Below are 24,482 nucleotides of genomic sequence, written 5' to 3'. Positions count from 1 at the left end.
GCCATCAGCTTCTGAAGGTGTGGTACTGGGGCCCAGACTGATTATGGGGTTCTGCCCAAAGCCCTGCAACATCCTCAATCATTGCACTTAGTCTGCTGTGCTCTCCTTTACATGGCCTTCCAGAGAGAGATATGGATCTTCAAGGCAATGAGCTAGTGTGAGGAATGGAGATGGAGCAGATCTGACAGATAATATGGAGCAGATTTCAGGCAGCAAAATTGCAATTTAAAAGTTGAAGATGGCAGGGTTTGACAGAAGAAAATCAAAAGGGCAAGTGTAAAAAGTCAGGAAAGTTTTCAATTTTCCCACAAAACCATCACATTGATAATAAAAAAGCAGAAAAAGCCCAAAAAGCAGTTCAGAGATGAAGCATTGCAACTTGTCAGAATTTAAAGCTTTAGACAAAGTGAAATAGAATGGAATTGTCATAATACAGAATCAAAACCTGTAATGGACGAAAATAATTATGTTGCCATACTGGAGAGTTTAATAGCTTGTATAACAAGGACAAGGGAACAACATTTCTACAGTGCAGAATTGTCAAATTCTATAAGCTGAGAAATAAAACACCATTGATTCACTGCAACATGAAAAACTGAAAAGTAAGAAGATCAAAATAACATTGATATCAGCAAGATGAAAGCTTAAAAAAAGCAGATTGTCAACAGCATTGAGAAGCTGCAGAATTAAAACAACTTTAAAGGAAAAATATATAATTAAATTAAGGAGGTAATGGCAGCAGAAGTAATATTACACACAAATGAATGAAACAGAACACAGGAGTGGACATTTTGGAAAAAAACTATTTTTGCAATTCAGAATTGCAAAATTCTAAATACTAAACCAGAAATTGAACAAATGCACACATAGCTGATAGTGTTATAAATCACCAAACTATGAAAAAGATACATATACTTTTTAAAATACTCTTCAAACTTTGATGATAAATTTAATCTGATTACAAAACATCTCAAAAGGGCAAAATAGGACATAAGAGTTCTCCATTCAGGAAATACCTGGATAATTTCATTAATTGTTCCTACAAATTAGTGGAAAATTATCACAATGGAGCTTTGAAATCTGAATTCATAACAGATAACAACAAATACTAACAGTTAATGTCAGTGCTATGAACAAAAAAGCCTCACATTTATTCATGATTTTTTGTAGTTGCTTTCATTAAACCATTCTAATTTAGAGCAATCAGTCTTTGAATGCCGTCAGTTTCTAGTAGATGCATTGGTTGAAATCTTCCAAAATTTCATGAATGCCCCAAATCTTGGAAAACCGTAAATGAAATATTACCATGGAAGAATAGAGGAACACAGAAAGCAGGAAACTATAGGTAAGTTAGTGTATTATCTATTTTTGGGAAAATGCTGCAGTCTTTTTTGAAGATGCAGAAGTAGGATACTTAGAAAATCAAATTACAACCAGGCATTGTCAAAATAAATTTTTTGAAAGGAAAATTGTTTCATAGGTCAGGATCAATATGATAAATAAATGGTATAATTTGCTTTAAATGGTAGACACAACAAATGCTTGTACAACAGGACTTTAAAGCACTCCCTACAAATTTGTGGCATCAGTAGCTGCAAAATTTCACAAAATGCAGTTGATTGTTTATGCAGAGCAGGTCAGGAGCATTATCTGACAACATCTTTCATTTCTTCCACAATCTGAGTTTCATAGAAACAATTATCATCAACAAGACACATTGCAAAGAGCTTTCTCTCCCTTGGGTCATAGCAGTCCTGATAGTGTATCCCTCATGTGTACCCGTCTCATGGTTTAACCACATGGTTGGAGGGTTTGACCTAAATGGAGAGGATAAATAGGCTGGGACTGTTCTCCCTGGAGTATAGGAGGCTGAGGGGGGACCTTATAGAGGTTTATAAAATTTTGAGGAGCATGGTTAGGGTAAATAGACAAGATCTTTTCCTTGGGTTGTGGGAGTCCAGAATTAGAGGGCGTAGGTTTAGGGTAAGAGGGGATAAATTTAAAAGGGATCTAAGGGACAAGCTTTTCACGCAAAGGGTGGTGCGTGTATGGAATGAGCTACCAGTGGAAGTGGTGGAGGCTGGTACAATTACAACATATAAAAAACATTTGTATGGTTATATAAATAGATAGGATTTAGAGGGATATGGGCCAAGTGCTGGTGAATGGGTCTAGATTAGTTTAGGAAATCTGGTCGAGATGCACGAGTTGGACCGAAGGGTCTGTTTCTGTGCTGGACATCTATATGATTCTATGACTCAGTTCTTCTGCATTTCCAAGCTACTCAAGCATATTTCTGGTTTTAGATTTCTTTTTGGATGGCTTAAAATTACATCAAAATGTTCTTATCTCCTTTTCTATAAAATTAAAAAATCTGACTTCTTTCTGAGAGAGGACTGTTTCTCTTCCTCACAAGAATTTGGTGTGCTTTTCTTTCTGCTTTATCATTGTGTCTAACTGATTTCTCTGCAATTGATGAGAACTGTTAAAAGCCCTTTTAATACATTTTCAAATTGATGATGGACTTCAGAGATATTTAAAAGAAATTACAGATTTTCATTACTGGAATACAGGTCAAAATCATCACACTGACAGCAGACAAAATGTTAAACATTACCAAAGATGTGTTGGGGTCCTATCTATTTCTTATAAACCAAAATTGCATTGTATAGCCGTTTACATGGGAGTACTGGCATTCTAAATGTGGCCATCTTCATAAATTTTAGCGAGTGGATATTGGGTGAGATACCAAAGCTAAATCAAATTTGGAATGTTGATATTACTCTTGCAGTGTTCACAGTGAGAAATGGGAAGACAGACAAACTAAGTTTTCCAATACTCACCAAGTTTCTCCGCAGCTTCAACACACACGCTTGGATACATTCCCTCCCTGTAAGTGGCACAGATAATATATGATCCTGTCTTTACTAACACCAGGCCAATATTATCCTGTTGAAATAAACCAACTACCAGTTACTAAACAGTTTAATTCATAACACAACATCAGTTTTGACACAGTAGTTCAGAAACAATTGACGATTCATAAATAAGCCTTCACAAAAGGTTATAAAATTTATATAATAAAGGTTCATGCCCTATACATGTTTGAATTAGCATTTTAAGATTTTACCCTGCTAATCCTTTTAAATAGTCCAGTTTAAATTTCTGCCTGTTAAGTGATGCAATTGAGCAAGACCTGCATTTGCAATAGCACAAATTGTTACTCATGGATCATCCATACTATGTTACGAACTTTCAATCAAAACTTTCAAAAATTGGACACAAATAAGCTATTAAGATGGCATATTCTGTTAAAACTTTAGGCATTTGAATCACAAGTGTATCAAGAACTTGTGATATTGGGACAGACATTAAATAAAACAAAGAATAGATGCTGGAAATCTGAAAGAAAAGCAGAATATGGAGCAGAAACTCAACAGGTATGATAGTGGCTGTGGAGAGAAAGCAGAATTAACGTTTAAGTCCAGTGACCCTTCTTCAGAACTGAGTGAGATCCAGCTTGCGGCGTTGCTTTAAATTCAGAGTGTGTGAATGAGAATAAATAACTTTATGTTAACCTCACTGAAGTTATTTATATTGAACTCACTCTCCAAGGGTTAGAAATTCTCTTCTCTTTCCATCAAAACATACTGATCATGGCAGCAAAAGAGCACATACATTCTATCAGTAACAAGGATGAGAAGAATTCACTGGTGGAAAGGTCCTGGTGTTTGCTAACCTAAGAAGTAAACATTCTCTTTGTTTTAAAATACATCATTATTCAAGGTCTCTCTGTCAGCTTTGAGGGAATAAGCAAACGTTTTGAACTCAACAGTTTGAATTCAACGTAGCTTCATTATTTTGATCATGTTAAACAAGAATCATAGCCGAATCTTACTTTTTTTGGCTTGAGTCCAAGTTGTGTTCAAGATTTTTGAAGGAATTTCCATTGCAAGGCCTACTGAGTTTTCTAGCCATATCTGATAAAACTCACCTCAGTAACACCTTACCCTGCCCCTATGGCATTAGTCATGTCCGATCTAAGCCCCATAGTATCATGTGCCATTCCAAAAACAACTTACCACTCGGCGATATCTCGGAATCCAATGGCATTTCTTGAATCCGTGTCATCAACCCTATGTGATGATTACTATCCCCCTTGATTTGACCAAAGACTGCTAACAATCAAGACAATCTTCCTGTCTTTGTGTTTGCACTAAATGGAAAGGCAAGGCAAAAGACATATAAACCTGGTGTCTCTGGCTAAGAAGTCAAAGCGCAAAAGAGGAAGGCAAGGCAGCAATGCTGTAAGCATCTGAGTAGCCTCAAAATGATTGAACACGATGAAAGCGAGTGAAGAGCCTGGAGATGCGCCCTTGTTCCTTTCACGAACTGGGTGCATATACCTAAGCGGACAGTGTATTTTAAACTGCATTACAGTGATAGTTGGAGTGCAGCCCAAAGTCCAGCATTGAAGTGCAGAAGTGTCTTGCAAATGGATTGGATATGCCATGAGAGTTCGCACAGCTACCATATATCGGATACCAATATCTGTGGATATAGGGTGTGTATGTGTGACTGTGCCCATGGAGGCTGCCCTAGGATGTTGCTGCCAGGTGTCCAATATGGAATTCCTTTGGAGCAAGCAACACGCTGAATTCAGCAGGTACTAGCTCTGATTTTCATGTCATGTTTTCTCAAAATCTAGCTTGTTTAACAAGTTTGATTTATTAATGAGGTGATTTTGGCCAGCAACAAGGCAGTTCACAAATAATAATCACTTCAATTGATAACTAGCTGCTGCCTAGTGAGAAACTCACCATCCACTCATAGAAGGCATAAAAGGTGCAGCAAGATTTTCTCAATGTCAAGGTTGGCCTTGCTGGACTTTTCGTGGCATTCTTTCAGAAATCTCGCCATGATCTATGTTACTCAGACCCTATATGATTCTGCCCAATGTCTTTGAATTAGACAAGTGTGTGAATGCCTTATGATGTACTAATCAGATCTATGGCATAAAGATCTCTATATTTCATGGAGACATCGTGCTCTACCGTGTGTCTATTCTTGCAATAATTCACTCTAGAGAATGTAACACATTTTGTCCAGCTGAAATCTGTATCTACAAGGATTTGTTCAGAATGGAATTAAACCTCTGGGGTTAAAGAAGTAGGGGATGAGCAGTCTATTATTAATAGATATGACAAGCCACTAGATGACCCTTGCCCTTAGTCAATGTAAAGAATTAATTTGGAATTTTTCCTCATAAGGAATCAGAAACTGTCAAAAATACAGAAAACCGTTGAAAACTCCTTGGCACAGTTCCATAATTACTATTGTGAGATACAGTTCAACATTACTTTATAGACTGAATCAGAAAGACTTTGCCTGTGCTGTCAGCAATTTAGTGAACCTATGTCTTTTGTGATAAGCAGTCTTCAAGCTTTCTTCACTGCTTTTTGTGAAGTTAGGCAGAAATTTAAAAAGGAGGTCCTCAAGGGTAGTAATATCTGGATTACTCCCAGAGCTAGTGAGGGCAGGAATAGGAGGATAGAACAGATGAATGCATGGCTGAGGAGCTGGTGTATGGGAGAAGGATTCACATTTTTGGATCATTGGAATCTCTTTTGTGGTAGAAGTGAGCTGTACAAAAAGGATGGTTTGCACCTAAATTGGAAGGGGACTAATATACTGGCAGGGAGATTTGCAAGAGCTGCTCGGGAGAATTTAAACAAGTAAGGTTGGGGGGGTGGGACCCAGGAGATAGTGAAGAAAGAGATCAATCTGAGACGGGTACAGCTGAGAACAGAAACGAATCAAACAGTCAGGGCAGGCAGAGACAGGGTAGGACTAATAAATTAAACTGCATTTATTTCAATGCAAGGGGCCTAACAGGGAAGGCAGATGAACTCAGGGCATGGTTAGGAACATGGGACTGAGATATCATAGCAATTACAGAAACATGGCTCAGGGAATGCAGGACTGGCAGCTTAATGTTCCAGGATACAAATGTGACAGGAAGGATAGAAAGGGAGGCAAGAGAGGAGGGGGAGTGGCATTTTTGATAAGGGACAGCATTACAGCTGTGCTGAGGGAGGATATTCCCAGAAATACATCCAGGCAAGTTATTTGGGTGGAACTGAGAAATAAGAAAGGGATGATCACCTTATTGGGATTGTATTATAGACCCCCTAATAATCAGAGGGAAATTGAGAAACAAACTTGTAAGGAGATCTCAGCTATCTGTAAGATAATAGGGTAGTTATGGTAGGGGATTTTAATTTTCCAAACATTGACTGGGACTGCCATAGTGTTAAAGGTTTAGATGGAGAGGAATTTCTTAAGTGCGTACAAGACAATTTTCTGATTCAGTATATGGATGTACCTACTAGAGAAGGTGCAAAACTTGACCTACTCTTGGGAATTAAGGCAGGGCAGGTGACTGAGGTGTCACTGGGGGAGCACTTTGGGGCCAGTGACCATAATTCTATTCGTTTTAAAATAGTGATGGAAAAGGATAGACCAGATCTAAAAGTTGAAGTCCTAAATTGGAGAAAGGCCAATTTTGACAGTATTTGGCAAGAACTTTCAAAAGCTGATTGGAGACAGATGTTTGCAGGTAAAGGGACGGATGGAAAATGGGAAGCCTTCAGAAATGAGATAACAAGAGTCCAGAGAAAGTATATTCCTGTCAGGGTGAAAGGAAAGGCTGGTAGGTATAGAGAATGCTGGATGACTAAAGAAATTGAGGGTTTGAATCAGAAAAAGAAGGAAGCATATGTCAGGTATAGACAGGAAAGATCGAGTGAATCCTTAGAAGAGTATAAAGGAAGTAGGAGTATACTTAAGAGGGAAATCAGGAGGGCAAAAAGGGGACATGAGATAGCTTTGGCAAATAGAATTAAGGAAAAACCAAAGGGTTTTTACAAATATATTAAGGACAAAAGGGCAACTAGGGAGAGAATAGGGCCCCTCAAAGATCAGTAAGGTGGCCTTTGTGTGGAGCCACAGATAATGGGGGGATACTAAATTAATATTTTGCATCAGTATTTACTGTGGAAAAGCATATGGAAAATATAGACTGTAGGGAAATAGATGGTGACATATTGCAAAATGTCCAGATTACAGAGGAGGAAGTGCTGGATGTCTTGAAACAGTTAAAGGTGGATAAATCCCCAATACCTGATCAGGTGTATCTGAGAACTCTGTGGGAAGCCAGAGAAGCTGGGCCTCTTGCTGAGATATTTGTATCATCGATAGTCACAGGTGAGGTGCCGGAAGACTGGAGGTTGGCAAACGTGGTGCCACTGTTTAAGAAGGGCGGTAAAGACAAGCCAGGGAACTATTGACCAGTGAGCCTGACCTCGGTGGTGGGCAAGTTGTTAAGAGGGAATCCTGAGGGATAGGATGTACATGTATTTGGAAGGGCAAGGACTCATTAGGGATAGTCAACATGGCTTTGTGCGTGGGAAATTATGTCTCACAAACTTGATTAAGTTTTTTGAAGAGGGCAGAGCAGTAGATGTGATCTATATGGACTTCAGTAAGGCGTTCGACAAGGTTCCCCATGGGAGACTGATAAGCAAGGTTAGGTCTCACGGAATACAGGGAGAACTAGCCATTTGGATACAGAACTAGTTCAAAGGCAGAAGACAGAGGGTCGTGGTGGAGGGTTGTTTTTCAGACTGGAGGCCTGTGACCAGTGGAGTGCCACAAAGATCAGTGCTGGGTCCTCTACTTTTCATGATTTACATAAATGATTTGGATGCAAGCACAAGAGGTACAGTTAGTAAGTCTGCAGATGACACCAAAATTGGAGGTGTAGTGGACAGCGAAGAGGATTACCTGAGATTACAACAGGATCTGGACCAGGTGGGTCAATGGGCTGCGAAGTAGCAGATGGAGTTTAATTCAGATAAATGCGAGGTGCTGCATTTTGGGAAAGCAAATCTTAGCAGGACCTATACACTAAATGGTAAGGTCCATGGGAGTGTTGATGAACAAAGAGACCTTGGAGTTCAGGTTCATAGTTCCTTGAAAGTGGAGTTTCAGGTAGATAGGGTAGTGAAGAAGGCGTTTGGTATGCTTTCCTTTATTGGTCAGAGTATTGAGTACAGGAGTTGGAAGGTCATGTTGCAGCTGTCCAGGACATTGGTTAGGCCACTTTTGGAATACTGCGTGCAATTGTGGTCTCCTTCCTATCAGAAAAATGTTGTGAAACTTGAAAGGGTTCAGAAAAGATTTACAAGGATGTTGCCAGGGTTGGAGGATTTGAGCTATAGGGAGAGGCTGAACAGGCTGGGGCTGTTTTCCCTGGAGCATCAGAGGCTGAGGGGTGACATTATAGAGGTTTACAAAATCATGAGGGGTATGGATAGGATAAATAGGCAAAGTCTTTTCCCTGGGGTCGGGGAGTCCAGAACTAGAGGGAATAGGTTTCGGGTGAGAGGGGAAAATTATAAAAGAGACCTAAGGGGCAACTTTTTCATGCAGAGGGTGGTACGTGTATGGAATGAGCTGCCAGAGAAAGTGGTGGTAGCTGGTACAATTGCAACATTTAAGAGACATTCGGATGCGTATATGAATAGGAAGGGTTTGGAGGGATATGGGCTGGGTGCCAGCAGTTGCGACTAGATTGGGTTGGGATATCTGGTCGGCATGGACAGGTTGGACCGAAGGGTCTGTTTCCATGCTGTCCATCTCTATGACTATATAACATTTTGCTTAATAAATTCTATTTGGTTTATAAATGCTAGGCATTGATTTCTTGTTAGGTCAGGCACAATTGAGGACTTAATTGTTATATATTTTTTCATTCATTCCTGTGAAGGGGACATTGCTGGCTGTGTTAGTGTTTGTTGCCCATTCCTATTTCACCTTGAGAAGGAGGTGGTGTACTACTTTGTTGAGTCCATGTGGTGTGGGTACATCCACAATGCTGTTACAAGTTTAAGGATATCAAGAATGGTAGTATAGTTTCAAGTTAGGGACTTGTATAACTTGGAGGGGAACTTGCAGTTGGTTGTCTTCCCATGTGTCTACTGGTCTAGTCCTTCGACATAATATAATTTGCACATTTGGAAGTTGCTGACAAAGAAAGCTTCATGAGTTGCTGAAGTGCATTTTGTACATGCTACATATTGCTGACATTGTGTATGAATAGTCAAAGGAGCGAATGTTCAAGTTGGTGAACAGAGTGCCACTGAAGTAGGCTAGTTTGTCAAGAATGGTGTCAAGCTTCTTGAGTGTTGTTGGAACTGCACTCATCCATGTAAGTGGAGAATATTCATCACACTCCTGACCTGCGCCTTGTAGATGATGGAAGACTTTGGGGAATTATGAGGTGAGTTACTTGCTGCTGAATTCCCAGTCTCTGACCTTCTTTAATTTAAAAATTAGAATTTGTATGAATATAAATAAGGAATTGGTATCCAGATATTTTAATGAGAAGGATTTTATATCTCAAAACCCCTCAAAACTACAGGCTTCAAATGCATGTAACCCAACCAAATGTAACTCAATTTCTCAATTAATTTTGAAGTTTATAGATATTAACAGTTAATTCAAACCCTTATCTCGTTATTTTCTTTTGACATTTTTCATTCAGACCTGTATTTGTGTAGATCCAGTTTATAAAAATGTACAAACGGACGTAACAGAAGGTTCAATTGAAAATATGAATATAGATTGAATAAAAATTGAACAAGAATATTTTAAAACAGATAGCAACATATTTCAGCTTACGTGTTTACCGTACACCGAACTATTATCTGCTCTGACACATAAGTAGATTACATTCTTAAAGTAAAGCCCTTCATCTCGGAAGTTGCTTGGCTGGTTGAAAGCTTTCAGGAAGGCTTGAATTTCTTCAGATTCCAGCTAAAAACAAGTTACAGAAAACAATTTTTCACTTCACTGAAATCTAGTGTTACCGAAGATGCCTAATACAAGGACAGTTAAACATAGTTTATTGCAATATGTGATTGGTAAGTGATATGTGATATGTTTCAGTCATATCTTGAAACTATGTTGAAAAGTAACTTGGAGTCCATTATTGATCAATATGCCCACTGGAGCATAGATTTTCCATGAGATGCTGAATACAACCATTTGATTGGAAACCATTCATTCAATGACACACATTGGTTGCTTTCTGTACCCTATCTTTCAAAGCAAGTTCATTACAATACATTCAGATGCTGAAATGTTGGAAGCAGAATACCAATGAAGACTACCTGACAATGCTTATCATGAACAGATGTGGAAAACTATGCAAATGTGGTTGTTGCATCTTGGTGGGTGTGCCAATCATTGTTGCTGCTAATCACTTGGTATGCCTCTTTTCATACAGTACCACCGATATGGTCAATGGTTTTTTGTTCAAACAGCAGATGCCTTCAACAATATCCTCCACTCCAAATAAACATTATACTCTTTCCTAAATAAATATTATACTCCTTCAAAACCAACCCTCAATCCATCCAAGCCTCTAACTACAGATCCACATCAATGTTTTTAGCCCTACAATTCTTGGAAAAACCACGTCTTTTTCAACCTTTCTCAAAAATTTGTGCTTTTATTCATCCATCAGCTTTTGGCCTGCTATCAGTACTCAGACATTCCCAGATGAAGACATGAGTCAAATTATTATTGGCTCATTAACAGTATTCGAAATAATGACCACTTCTTGAAATCTTGCAATAATGTTGAAGAAAAGAGCATTAATTGTCCATTCCTAATTCGTTTGGAGATTATGATAGTGAGCAAATATCTTAAATCACTCCAGTCCATGTGATGTAGGTACACCACAGTGCAGGAAGGTGGCAGTGATAATGAAAGAACCCAGATACATATACAAATCAGGATGTTGTGGGATTTGTAAGATAACTAACAAGTATTTGTGTTCCCATCCTTTTCCTTCGTGATGGTAAAGGTTGCATGTTTGGAAGGTGATTTTGAAGCAACCATTATAAATTAGCGTAGTGCATTTTGTAATAGTAGTCAATATGCATTAGTGATGAAAAGAGTGAATGTTTAAGGTGGTGGATCTGGTGCCAGTCAGCTGGATTGCTTTATCTTGGACGTGTTAAGGTTCCTGAGTGTTAGTGGAACTGCACGCATCTATGGAAGTGCAGAATGTTCTACTACACTTCTGACTCATGGTTTTGTGATTGGACGACATTTGCTGGAGAATCTGACTGTGCAAAAAAATTACACTGATAACCAATTTAGGATTGTCAGTCGGGGTTATGTAATGCACCTGCATGTGCAGGAAAATACATAAATACACAAGACCTTGTCCTTTGCAGAAGAACAAGTACAAGCACTATGTCAGTTTCAATTGTACAAAGAAATGGCAGCCATTCATTGTCTCATCTCACAGGACAATGCTTTAACCAAGCAGACCAACCATCAATTTGGCATGTTTAAAATCTAAATAAGGCCTGGCAGTTAACTGTCAAACATCATGAACCGCTTCATTTTCCATGGCAATGCTTCTACCAATCAGTATCTACTTGCCAAACAATTAGTACTCTCTTCTTATAGAGTATACAGAGGAACTCTGATTTTCCAGCATTCGATTATCCAAAATTTGGACTACCTGGCAAGATCGCAAGGTCCCAATGCTTGGCTAAACTATGCTATCTGGGATTTGATTATCCAGAACTCAATTAACCAAACTAAATACTCCATACCTGTATCCTTTGGATAATTGAGGTTCCTCTATAAATGTTGGTTTTACCTTTTATTGATAACTTGCAAATTGTCCAAATGAATGAAAAACCTTGACAAAATATATCTTTGACTGTAATACTCGTGTTCTTTATGATCAAATGACCATTTGTCTAGCTGAAGATGGTTGGGCCTAGTATACTTCCTTGATGAGCTCGTGTAATAATATCCTGGGCTGAAATGACTGTCCCTGAACAACCGCAAACATTTTCCTTTGCGCCAAGTATGATTCCAACCAGAGGGGAATTTTTCTCTTGATTCCTACTGACCCTCGTTTTGCTGGGCCTCCTTGATACCATACTCTAATGCTGACTTAGTGACAAGGGCAGTCAATCTCACCTCTGATGTTTAGCTGTTTTGTCCATGTTTGGACCAAGGCTGTAATGAGTTCAAGAGCCGAGAGGCCCTGGTGAAACTCAAGCCAATTATTACTTGCTGATAACCAGGAGTAGACTGATGGGGTGATAATTGGTAAGGTTGAAATTGCCTGCCTTATGTATACAGAACAAACTTGGGAAATTTTCCACATTGTTGGATAGATACCAGTGTTGGAGCTGTACCGCAACAGTTTGTGCACTAGAGGTTCTTGAGCACAAATCATTAGTACTTGCCGGAATTATGTCAGAACCCAGGAGATTTTCAATATTCAATGTTTTCAGGTGTTTCTTGACATTTCATGGAGTGAACTGAATTGGTTGAAGACATGCATCTGTGATTCTGGAGAATCTGCAGAAATTAGATCTGATCCACTGTGGGATTGCATAGCCCTGTCTATTGCGTGCTGCTTCCACTGTTTGGCATTCAAGGAGTCCTGTAGCTTCCCTAGTTCGACATCTTACTTTTAGGAATACCTGGTGCTGTTTCCATAATGTCCTCCTGCATTTTTCATTGAATTAGTGTTGATCTCCTGATTTGGTCGTAATGGCAGAGTATGGGATATGTCTGGCTATAAGGTCACAATTCTTGGATAAATACAAGTCTGTTCCTGCTGATGGTCCACAGCTCCTCATCACTGCTCAGTTTTGAGTTGCTAGACCTGTGCAAAGTCTGTGCCATTTAACACAGTTGTCGTGCCTCACAACACAATGGTTAGTGTGCACAGCATGAAGTTGGGACTTGATCTCCATAAGGACAATGTAGTGGTCACTGCTACTAATGTTAAAATGGATGATGTCAAGCAACCTTTTCACTCTGTTGCTTTCCTCACCCAGTGCTGCAGACCCAGTGTAACTATGTACTTTAGTACTTGGCCAATTCAGTCAGCCGCAGTGCTAGTGAGGTTTTTGAAGCAACCTACTCAGAATACATACTGTACCTTTGCCACCTCCTGTTCTTAATCCATGTGTGTTCAACATGAAGTAATACTGAGTCATCAACTGAGGTAAGGGAGGGTTGTGCATTAGTTGGAATCTTGTTTGACCTAATGTAATGAGACTTCATGGAATTCATTTAATGTTGAAGACCGCCCCCCCCCGGAGTCCCTTCCCAACAGATTCCTTTTACGCTACTACCTCTAATGGGCCTGTGCTGCTGAGGAAGTGCTGGATGTCTTGAAATGCATAAAGGTGGATAAATCCCCAGGACATGATCAGGTGTACCCCAGAACTCTGTGGGAAGCTAGGGAAGTGATTACTGGGCCTCCTGCTGAGATATTTGTATCATCAATAGTCACAGGTGAGGTGCCGGAACACTGGAGGTTGGCTAACATGGTGCCACTGTTTAAGAAAGGTGGTAAGGACAAGCCAGGGAACTATAGACCAGTGAGCCTGACATCGGTGGTAGGCAAGTTGTTGGAGGGAATCCTGAGGGACAGGAGGTACATGTATTTGGAAGGGCAAGGACTCATTAGGGATAGTCAACATGGCTTTGTGCATGGGAAATCATGTCTCACAAACGTGATTGAGTTTTTTGAAGAAGTAACAAAGAAGATTGATGAGGGCAGAGCAATAGATGTGATCTATATGGATTTCAGTAAGGTGTTCGAAAAGGTTCCCCATGTGAGACTGATAAGCAAGGTTAGATCTCATGGAATACAGGGAGAACTAGCCACTTGGATACAGAACTGGCTCAAAGGTAGGAGACAGAGGGTGGTGGTGGAGGGTTGTTTTTCAGAATGGAGGCCTGTGACCAGTGAAGTGCCAAAAGGATCAGTCCTGGGTCCTCTACTTTTCGGCATTTATATAAATGATTTGGATGCGAGCATAAGAGGTATAGTTAGTAAGTTTGCAGATGACACCAAAATTGGAGGTGTAGTGGACAGCGAAGAAGGTTACTTCAGATTACAACAGGAACTTGATCAGATGGCCCAATGGCTGAAAAGTGGCAGATGGAGTTTAATTCAGATAAATGCAAGGTGCTGCATTTTAGGACTTATACACTTAATGGTAAGGTCCTAGGGAGTGTTGTTGAACAAAGAGATCTTGGAGTGCAGGTTCGTAGATCCTTGAAAGTGGAGTTGCAGGTAGTGAAGAAGGTGTTTGGTATGCTTTCCTTTATTGGTCAGAGAATTGAGTACAGGAGTTGGGAGGTCATGTTGCGGCTGTACAGGAAATTGGTAAGGCCATTGTTGGTATATTGTGTGAAATTCTGGCTTCCTTCCTATCGGAAAGATGTTGTGAAACTTGAAAGGGTTCAGAAAAGATTTACAAGGATGTTGCCAGGGTTGGAGGATTTGAGCTATAGGGAGAGGTTGAATAGGCTAGGGCTGTTTTCTCTGGAGCGTCGGAGGCCGAGGGATGATCTTATAGAGTTTTACAAAATTATGAGGGGCATGGATAGGATAAATAGACAAAGTCTTTTCCCTGGGGTCGGGGAGTCCAGAACTAGAGGGCATAGGTTTAGGGTGAGAGGGGAAAGATATAAAAGAGACCTAAGGGGCAACTTTTTCATGCAGAGGGTGGTACGTGTCTGGAATGAGCTGCCAGAGGAAATGGTGGAGGCTGATACAATTGCAACATTAAAAGGCATTTGGATGGATATATGAAAAGGAAAGATTTGGAGGGATATGGGCTAGGTGCTGGCAGGTGGGATTCGATTGGGTTGGGATGTCTGGTTGGCATGGACGGGTTGGACTGAAGGGTCTGTTTCTATGTTGTACATTTCTATGACTCTAAATCGTCTAATTCATCAGTGACAGAGAGAATCATTTCTTAATTCTATGATATTTATTCTATAATAAAGGAATGAAATCTGCTGTCATAGACAATGTATAGAGTAAATTGGTTGTATAGATGCCAATCCTAATCCTTCCTAATCCTCAAATAAAGCATCACTGGAACCCAGGGCAAACTGACCACATAAGGAATTGAGAATTTTTCTGACTGCACCAGTTCCGTATTGTCACCTCATGAGAATCCTGAAGAATCACATATCCTTTCAGAGAGGTATCTGCCTCTGCTGGAACTAGATAATTATTTTCTTGATCATTACAATCTAAAGGTACTGAATATCACCAAAAATATATAACAAATGTAATATTCTTACTTTGAATCCTATGGATGCTGTCACCACTGAGGGATTTTTCAAACTTATGATTGCACAGTCTTGAACGTGATTTGTTGCAGTAAGAGACTGAGTTAACAAATCCTGGTACTCGCCCATTTTAAAGTTATCCTGTCAAGAAAAATATACAATATTACATGGTAATTCCAAACATTAAAAGCTAAGACAAAAAGTTATTTTAAAGTATGTTATCTTTATTGCTAGGTTTGGGTTCTTGGGCATGTTTCCAGGTATCTACTCATTAACATCTTTTTTTCTATAAAGTAATCATGTAACCATTACCAATTAATAACTGACCATTTCAAAAATTCACCACCTCTCCAACCTTCAATACCATGTCACTGAGTCCTCAACGATCCTAAAGTCATTGTTGAAAAAAGCTGAAGTACACCAGAATTATCAATATCATTGCATCAAAATAGAGACTGTTTGTGATGAATGGCTGACCTCCTGGGAAATAGTTAGGTATTGGGTTTCTCACAACTCAGGGTAGAATAATAAAACATCAAGTAAAACATTGGATACTGGAGATCATTTAAATAAAAACAGAAAGTTGTAGAAAAATCCAGCACCTATGGTAACATCCACAGAGAAAAGAAAAGAGATAAATTTTCAAATTCAATACAACTTTTACAGGGCTGGCCCAAGGGTGTTTGGAACTCTAGGCAAATTATTAATCCTTCTCCCACTACCCCTTCCACTGCATACATTCAACCCAGACAAAAATGAGAAGTCTAGAATTAAATTTTGCTTTTACTTAATTAATTGGCATTCAAACTAAACAATATAAAAATATAAATAGTTAAATGATTTTTTTCTACTATTTTTCTACTTTTTCTTAATCCTAGCACGATTACATCACAACATTTAGAGATTTACTTTTTGTGCTTTGGTTTTACTCATTGGGCTCTAAATTATTTGAGACAAAGTTTCAAAACTATTTCATGTTTCATCGAGATGGTGACCAGACCAACAAGTCTCTCTTGCAACATGGCAAAATGAAGGTATGCCTTTATCTAATTTAAATTTGTAAAGTTACTCTTTCCAGTAGCAGCAGAAGTTGCAAGATTCAAGAGAATCTGAGGTGCAATGAGAATGTAGGGAAGGTTGTATGTGAGTCTGTGTTCAAAAATGAACTTCAGTACATATTGAGGTGTAATATGTCTTAAGATGTCCTGGAAGTTATTGTGAAAGAGCCTTCAGTTCACTGCACACATCTACTGAAACAATATATTTTGAAGTTCTATGTTGTAATTCTGACTCTAGCTTCAAGCAATTTTCCAAATGTCTGTTCTGATGTGTTAATATGAAAACTATGCAGACCATTGAGAAAACCAAATACTGAATCAAACCTTTGGAACTGTTCAAATCATTCTTTATGATTGTATTGCAGTGATTAGGACTGAAAAGCGGAAGTTTAATTTTTGATTTGGATCTTGAATCAATTCATCTATTGCCTCAAAAATGAATTGTCACCTCGTTTCGTGAATAAATGTTAGCTCTGGTTTCAAATCTGTTGGCAGTTCAAATTCCTCAACAAACTCACGAGAATTTACTTGTGTCTTTTCAAATGCTTTATTACTCCTATATTCCACGCGGACCTTCTTGGGCTGTTGCAGCTGTTGTACAGCAGAAATACATGTTGAAGCCCATTGCCTGAAGTTTCTTACTGGTAAGGTTGATCTCAAATAAGATATCATACCAGAAATTGAGCGAAACTACACATTTGCAAGAGCTTCTGCATCTAAATGTACTAAACTGCCAGATGATCCTGTTATGATAGTACATTAGAAATTAATGCCTTACAGATATTTTCAATTTCATATTGAAGAGGGTTCAATGTATCCATTTGACTTTCCCATCTTGGTTGACTGATTGGTTTCAAAGTTAGAGAACACACATGAATGTGACATACTTACAAAGACATGTTGAATTTGAAATAAAACTCAGGCCAAAAAGATTATTTGGCTCCAAACAATATCTGTAAGCATTATTGATAACAAACTTCTGGGATTTAAGGGACAAAAGTATCTGAGGATTCATTTCTACTACTCTCCTTTGCACACCATTGCTTTTTGTCACAAAGCTGGTCCCTTTTTTCTAAAAACCTTTCCTTTTTTCAAGGATGCTGAGTCCTTGGTTTTTTTCAGAGGGGTCATAAACTAGCTCCCTGCTGGTCAGCTCTCTGGCTGAGCAGTTCAGTCCAGAACTAGTTAGGAGTTCAGCAGTGAACTGTGTGAACAGGCTCTCTCTCTTTCTGCCCTTCTAACTTCAGCCTGTAAGCATTTGTTCCTTTTTTTTACTATGTTTTAAGGGAGTTTGCTAATTGGGACTGTTGTGTATATTCGGAATAACACAATTATGTCTAGTTTGGATAGACTAAGTTCTGTAGGGGTTCTTTATTCTGTTCTTTGTGTTTCATTGTGTAATTTTGTGAATAATTTTTTGTCTGTTTTAAAGCCTGGTATTCAATCTAGCTACCTTACTCCGGATAATTTTCACTGTACACTTACTGAAACAAGTTGCAAAGTTATGGTCTGGGCTGCATACTTAAGAATGCTTTGAGTTGTCTGGTTTAGTCCATAACACTTTACCTTTACTTACCAAGTGTTAGCAACATAAGTTCTCAATCTTCAGTCATGATTAATATAAATTTCCCACATAATTGTTTCTGTTTTTCAATAGCAGGTGAATTTCTTTCTATTTCATTTCACTTACAGGATGTGGGCACCATTGGTTAGGCCTTGAGAAATTGGGGGCGAGCTATCTTCTTTAACTCTTACAATCCATTTGCTGTAGATAGCTCCACAATGCCATTAAAGAGGGAGTTCTAGGACTTTGTGCAGATGACTTAAGGAACAGCAATATATTTTCGGGCCTGGATGGTGAGTGGCTTGTATGTTTCCCAAATTTTCAGGATTTTTTAAAATGAGAAAACAGAATTGAAGACATGTTTTGAACCTTTTAAAGTAAGTGAGATACAGACTGCATGACTGCTAAACAATTTGCAGATGAAGTAAAGTACTGAATTTTTTGACATTAAGTGTTTTAAACACTATTGATATTTCTTCTCCACTGGCACATTTTTTTCCAGTGATGTTGAGAGAATTTTCATTTATTTCATTCCTTGTAAAGTTAAATTCTTGAACTTGTTTGTGTCCATGTTTCATAAGATTCTGTTGTATATGATCATAGCAGGGTCTCCTTACTATAACTTGCTGCAAGTTTATCATCGAGAGTTTTTCTGACTGCACAAGTTCCATACTATCACCTCATGACACTCCTGAAGAATCATACATCCTTTCGGAGAGGTATCTGCCTCTGCTAGGACTAAACAATTATCTTCTTGATCATCAAGACAGACATTACAATCTAAAGGTAGTTGTGATTTGGAGATGCTGGTGTTGGATCAGGTCCCACAACCACCTGATTAAGGAGCAGCGCTCCGAAAGCTAATGCTTCCAATTAAATATAAAGGTTGTGAACCTTCTGTTCTCCTGTTTCGTTTTACTTCAACCTTGGCACATATATCTGCAAATGAGTGCAGGTTTCTCAAACTGTTTTTTCATCTTCAGTGTTAATTTTATGCTGTGAGGTACCTTCATCTTCAAATGTGCTGCCTTTCTTTTGGCCTTCATCTTGGAGTCAGCCTGACATTGTGAACTGCTTCCAAATCATTATTTGTCAAATCAAACATGTTTGAAGAGGGAATCATTTTGTTTTGCTTGTTCTTTTGTATGTTCCGCATTGCTTTTACATTACTTAACTCTAAGTGGATTCTTTTTTAATGCTGTAGCGTTAATTTTCTGAAACAATTTTAAGCAACTGTTTCATTTTAAATATGAAATACATTAAATAACTCAATTTCTGTGATGGCAACGAGACACTGTTTTACAAGTACAATATTTGATATTTTAATTTGCAAGACATAACATATTAATTTAAAAAATCAGTCATTTGGCACCCTAGATCATTGTCTAGTTTGTCAATATGGTTATGTTGGTTCTGTTCTCATTAAGATCTCAGGAGTCATGCAGAGATGAAATAAAATAAAATACCAAATATATTTTAGTTTTTATCATATAATAAAAACTCTAATTCATAAAAGCCCATTCAATTGAGTTAAATGCATTCAAGTACATAGCCTCACATCAAACACACCAAAACCCTTACTAACCTCTTGCGCTGTAAATCTAGCTGTGAACCTGCAGTCTGTCACTGTGATTATGACAGGTTGTAGGAACAGTCAAACAATAATAATACTACAATGTAGTCCACATTAATTTTAGTGAACAGCCATTGAAATTGCAAGCACAAATTCTTTTCCGTTAACAGCAGGCTAAGGAGGTGCTCATCGGTTCTGACTGTTTGCCCTCTTTGTGGTTATGTCTGTGCTTGGGTTTCCCTGGAGCAGGAGCAGGCAGTGCTCACCAGTATGGTGGCCTTTTGGGACCCATGGGCGTGGTGGTGGGGAGCTGGAGTGCACCATCAGCTCGAACAATGATATTTTGATTTAGTGATGTAAGTTTCCATTTGAACCTTTTGTGTTTGTTCTCAGTTTTGTGCCTGGAAAGGAGTAGTTTTATTTATTTTTTGTATTGATTTTGGACCCCTTGAAAAAGCCAGGAAGGGTTTTAACCCCATATTTCCACATCCCAGATGTGCTTGACGGAGTCGGTGTGAGGGTAATTAGATTGTTAGTTGAAATGAGTAGAGGAACTTTCTTATGGACTTTTGACCCATATTAGGGACTGAGTGGAGAGTATTTTGTTTTGTTTCTAGTTTCCTTTGATTTTGAACATTTTGGGGAAGGTTTAATTTACTTTGCAGCCTTTTGTTGTCCCAAGAGTGGTTGGTGGCAATGGAGTCAGGCAAAACTCAACTTTTATTTATTTATTGATCTTCATTTTCCAGAATCAAAGGGACTTTTTTTTATTTCAAGAGTAATTGTAACTTTCCTTTCCATTTAAACATAGATTACCAAAAACTTTACTCTGTATTTTACCTGGTGCTGCCCCTATCCCAGGAGTGTTTGATGGGGGCAGTGTCAGGCTGCGGGTCTTGACTTTTCTGTTCATATCTTGTTGTTTAAAAGAGTAAGTTGGACCAGTTTAGAAGAATGAGAAACAACCCTATTGAAACATATAACAGGCTTTGTGGGCTTGACAGAATAGATGCTTAGAGGTTGTTTCCCCTCGTAGGTGAATTTTGGACCAGACAGCATTATCTGAGTAAGGTGTCACCCTGTTTGGGCATAGATGAGGAGGAGTTTCCTCTTTCAGAATCTGTGAATAGTGAATCTGTGGATTTCTATGTCTCCTGCTTTAAGATATAGCTACCAAGGGCTGTGCAGGATGGGTCCTTAAGTTATTCAAGGTTGAAATAGCAGATTTTTTGATCAGTGTTATGGAGAAATGCAAGGAAAGCAGAGTTAGGATTATAGATTAACCATGATCTCATTGAATGGCAGAGCAGACTCAATGGGTTGATTGGCTTACTTGTACTCCCACATCTTATGGTCTTCTGGTCTTAATTCCACCCCCTAACTCTTTGACAAAATATTTAGCTATCTGCCATGAGGTTGCTTTACCTAATTTTATGTCCAAATTTGTTTCAAAATGTTTCCATGAAGAGGCTTGAGAAATTTGGATTAGAGTTAGCTTTATTGTCACATGTACTCAAATGAGTACAGTGAATAGTTTACAAGTCGCTACTTACAGCAGCATCTTAGGTACAAAGGTAATGGGGATAAAAATCAACAAATCCTCAAAGATAGGTACAGAAATAGTGGATACACAAATTTGAATTTCTTGGAGTCCACTATTCAGAGAAGGGAGAGACTGAAAACTTGGAACTATATGCCAGTTGCCTTAAATCAGTCATTGGGAAAAGACTAGAACTTATTGTTAAGAAGAGGGTAATGCAGTATTGAGAGAAGAACATGAAGAGGCAGATTTATGAAAGGAATATCGTGTTGGATAATTCTGTTGAAGTGTTTTTAGGTTGTAACTAGCAGGGGAAACAAGGATACCAACGGATGCAGAGTACTTGGATTTTAAAATGTATTTGAGAAAGATGAACATATAAAATTTGTTATACAAAATTAGGGATAGTAAAGTTGAACGTAATATTGGGAATTGGTTAAGGGACAGCCCAGTTTGTAGGCTACCATGATGCCTAGGGGCCGGAGTAGCCTGGCCTACTAGTAAACTACTACCACACTAAAACAACTAGTGATGACTTTAAATGACCCCTTACCCACAGCCAGCAGAATGAACATAATATATAAAATACCCTGCAGATGTCTTGAAAAAGGTGCATACTACAGAGGAGGAAGTGCTGGATGTCTTGAAACGCATAAAAGTGGATAAATCCCCAGGATCTGATAAGGTGTAAGTGGGTACTGCAGTTGCTGGAGATTAGAACCAAAATCAGAGTAGTGCTGGAAAAGCACAGCAAATCAGGCAGCACCTGAGGAGCAGGAAAATTGTTTCGGGCCTGAAACGATAATCTTCCTAATCCTCAGATGCTGCCTGACCTGCTGTGCTTTTCCAGTACTATTTTAGTATTGACCCTGAGTAGGTGTACCCTAGAACTCTGTGGGAAGCTAAGGAAGTTATTGCTGGGCCTCTTGCTGAGATATTTGTATCATTGATAGTCACAGGTGAGGTGCCAGAACACTGGAGGTTGGCTAACGTGGTGCCACTGTTTAAGAAAGGTGCTAGGGACAAGCCAGGGAACTATAGACCAGTGAGCCTGACGTCGGTGGTGGGCAAGTTGTTGGAGGGAATCCTGAGGATGTACATGTACTTGGAAAGGCAAGGACTGATTAGGGATAGTCAACATGGCTTGGTCTGTGGGAAATCGTGTCTCACAAACTTGATTGAGTTTTTTGAGGAAGTAACAAAGAGGATTGATGAGGGCAGAGTGGTATATCTATATGGGCTTCAGTAAGCGTTCAACAAGACTCCCCATGGGAGACTGGTTACCAAGGTTAGATCACATGGAATACAGGGAGACCTAGCCATTTGGATACAGAACTGGCTTAAAGGTAGAAGACAGAGGGTGTTAGTGAAGGGTTGTTTTTCAGATTGGAGGCCTGTGACCAGTGGAATGCCACAAGGATCGGTGCTGGGTCCATTACTTTTCGTTATTTATATAAATGATTTGAATATGAGCTTAAGAGGTACAGTTAGTAAGTTTGCAGATGACATCAAAATTGGAGGTGTTGTGGACAGCGAAAAAGGTTACCTCAGATTACAATGGGATCTTGATCAGATGGGCCAATGGGCTGAGGAGTGGCAGATGGAGTTTAATTCAGATAAATGAAAGGTGCTGCATTTTGGGAAAGCAAACCTTAGCATGACTTATGGTACACTTAATGGTAAGGTCCTAGGGAGTGTTGCTGAACAAGGGACCTTGGAGTGCAGGTTCATAGCTCTTGAAAGTAGAGTTGCAGTTAGATAGGATAGTGAAGAAGGCATTTGGTATGATTTCCTTTATTGGTCATAATATTGAGTACAGAAGTTGGGAGGTCATGTTGCAGCTGTATAGAACATTGGTTAGGCCACTTTTGGAATACTGTGTGCAATTCTGGTCTCCTTCCTATCGGAGGAATGTTGTGAAACTTGAAAGGGTTCAGAAAAGATACACAAGGATGTTGCCAGGGTTGGAGGATTTGAGCAATGGGGAGAGGTTGAATAGGCTAGGGCTGTTTCTCCTGGAGCGTCGGAGGCTGAGGGGTAACCTTATAGAGGTTTATAAAATCATGAGGGACATGGATAGGGTAAATAGACAAGGTCTTTTCCCTGTGGTGGGAGAGTCCAGAGGGCATAGGTTTAGGGTGAGAGGGGAAAGATATAAAAGAGGCCTAAGGGGCAACTTTTTAATGCAGGAGTTAGTGCGTGTGTGGAATGGGCTGCCATAGGAAGTAGTGGAGGCTTGTACAGTTCCAACATTTAAAAGGCATCTGGATGGGTAAATGAGTAGGAAGGGAGGGATATGGGCTGGGTGATGACAGTTGGGACTAGATTGGGTTGGGATATCTAGTCAGCATGGACAAGTTGGGCCGAACAGTCTGTTTCCATGTTGTACATCGCTATGACTGCAACAAACATTAAATTGGACAAACGAGCAGGAAGCTAGCCACCAGGACACATGAGCATCAACTAGCCACCAAAAAGCATTAGTATCCATAAACACAGAAGAAGATGGACACCAGTTTGACTAGGAAAATCATCCATCCTGAGACAGGCCAAACAAAAACTGAAGCGGCACGGGGCTCAGTGGTTAGCACTGTTGCTTCACAGCACCAGGGACCCGGGCTCAATTCCCACCTTGAGCAACTGTCTGTGTGGAGTTTGCACATTCTTCCCATGTCTGCGTGGGTTTCCTCTGGGTGCTCCAGTTTCCTCCCATAGTCCAAAGGTGTGCAGGTTAGGTGAATTGGCCATGCTAAATTGGGGCGGCATGGTGGTACAGTGGTTTGCACTGCTGCCTCACAGCGCCAGAGACCCAGGTTCAATTCCTGCCTCAGGTGACTGACTGTGTGGAGTTTGCACATTCTCCCCGTGTCTGTGTGGGTTTCCTCCGGATGCTCCAGTTTCCTCCAAAAATGTGCAGGTTAGGTGAATTGGCCATGCTAAATTGCCCGTAGTGTTAGGTGAAGGGGTAAATGTAGGGGAATGGGTCTGGGTGGTTGCACTTCGGCAGGTCAGTGTGGACTTGTTGGGCTGAAGGGACTATTTCCACATTGTAAGTAATCTAATCTAATCTAAATTGCCCGTAGTGTTAGGTGGGTTAGTCATCTAATCACATACAGGAATTCTTAGAGCCCTGGCATTCACACTGGAACTCCATCAACAAACATATAGATTTGGACCCCATTTACCAACTTCTCAGAAACAGAACAGGAAATGATCAGACTACTTTGGCCCCTAGGCATCATGGCAGCCCACATAGCCACTACCACACTGAAATAACTACTGATGAATTTAAAGGATCCCGTACCTATAGCCAGCGCAACAAACAAAATATACAAAATACTCTGCAAGGACTACAACAAACATTACATTGGGCAAACCGACAGGAAATTAGCCAACAACTAGCCACCAAACTACATGACGAATTATCATTGGTATCCAAACACACAGATTAAGCGGGACACCAGTTCATCTGGAACAATGCATCCATCTTGGGACAGGCCAAATAAATTCAAGCGCATGAATTCCTACAGGCCTGGCATTCAA

The 24,482-nt window shown here is 39.5% G+C and overlaps 1 protein-coding gene across 6 annotated transcripts in view; it reads right to left on the bottom strand.

The window, feature by feature from the left end:
• The window catches only part of pfn4 (profilin family member 4), a 35,760-nt gene that overhangs the window by 8,967 nt on the left and 2,311 nt on the right, over window positions 1-24,482 (bottom strand). For all 6 annotated transcript variants that reach the window (XM_072556870.1, XM_072556879.1, XM_072556911.1 and 3 more), the window contains exons 2-4: window positions 15,217-15,345; window positions 9,745-9,879; window positions 2,844-2,949 (exon numbers count right to left, since the gene is read on the bottom strand). In XM_072556870.1, the coding sequence (XP_072412971.1) occupies window positions 2,844-2,949; window positions 9,745-9,879; window positions 15,217-15,345 (370 nt within the window). The remainder of the gene's footprint in view (window positions 1-2,843; window positions 2,950-9,744; window positions 9,880-15,216; window positions 15,346-24,482) is intronic.

Source organism: Chiloscyllium punctatum, chromosome 3, assembly GCF_047496795.1.
Source record: "Chiloscyllium punctatum isolate Juve2018m chromosome 3, sChiPun1.3, whole genome shotgun sequence".
Classification (NCBI taxonomy): domain Eukaryota; kingdom Metazoa; phylum Chordata; class Chondrichthyes; order Orectolobiformes; family Hemiscylliidae; genus Chiloscyllium; species Chiloscyllium punctatum.
This window is presented reverse-complemented; position numbering and strand designations above follow the sequence as displayed.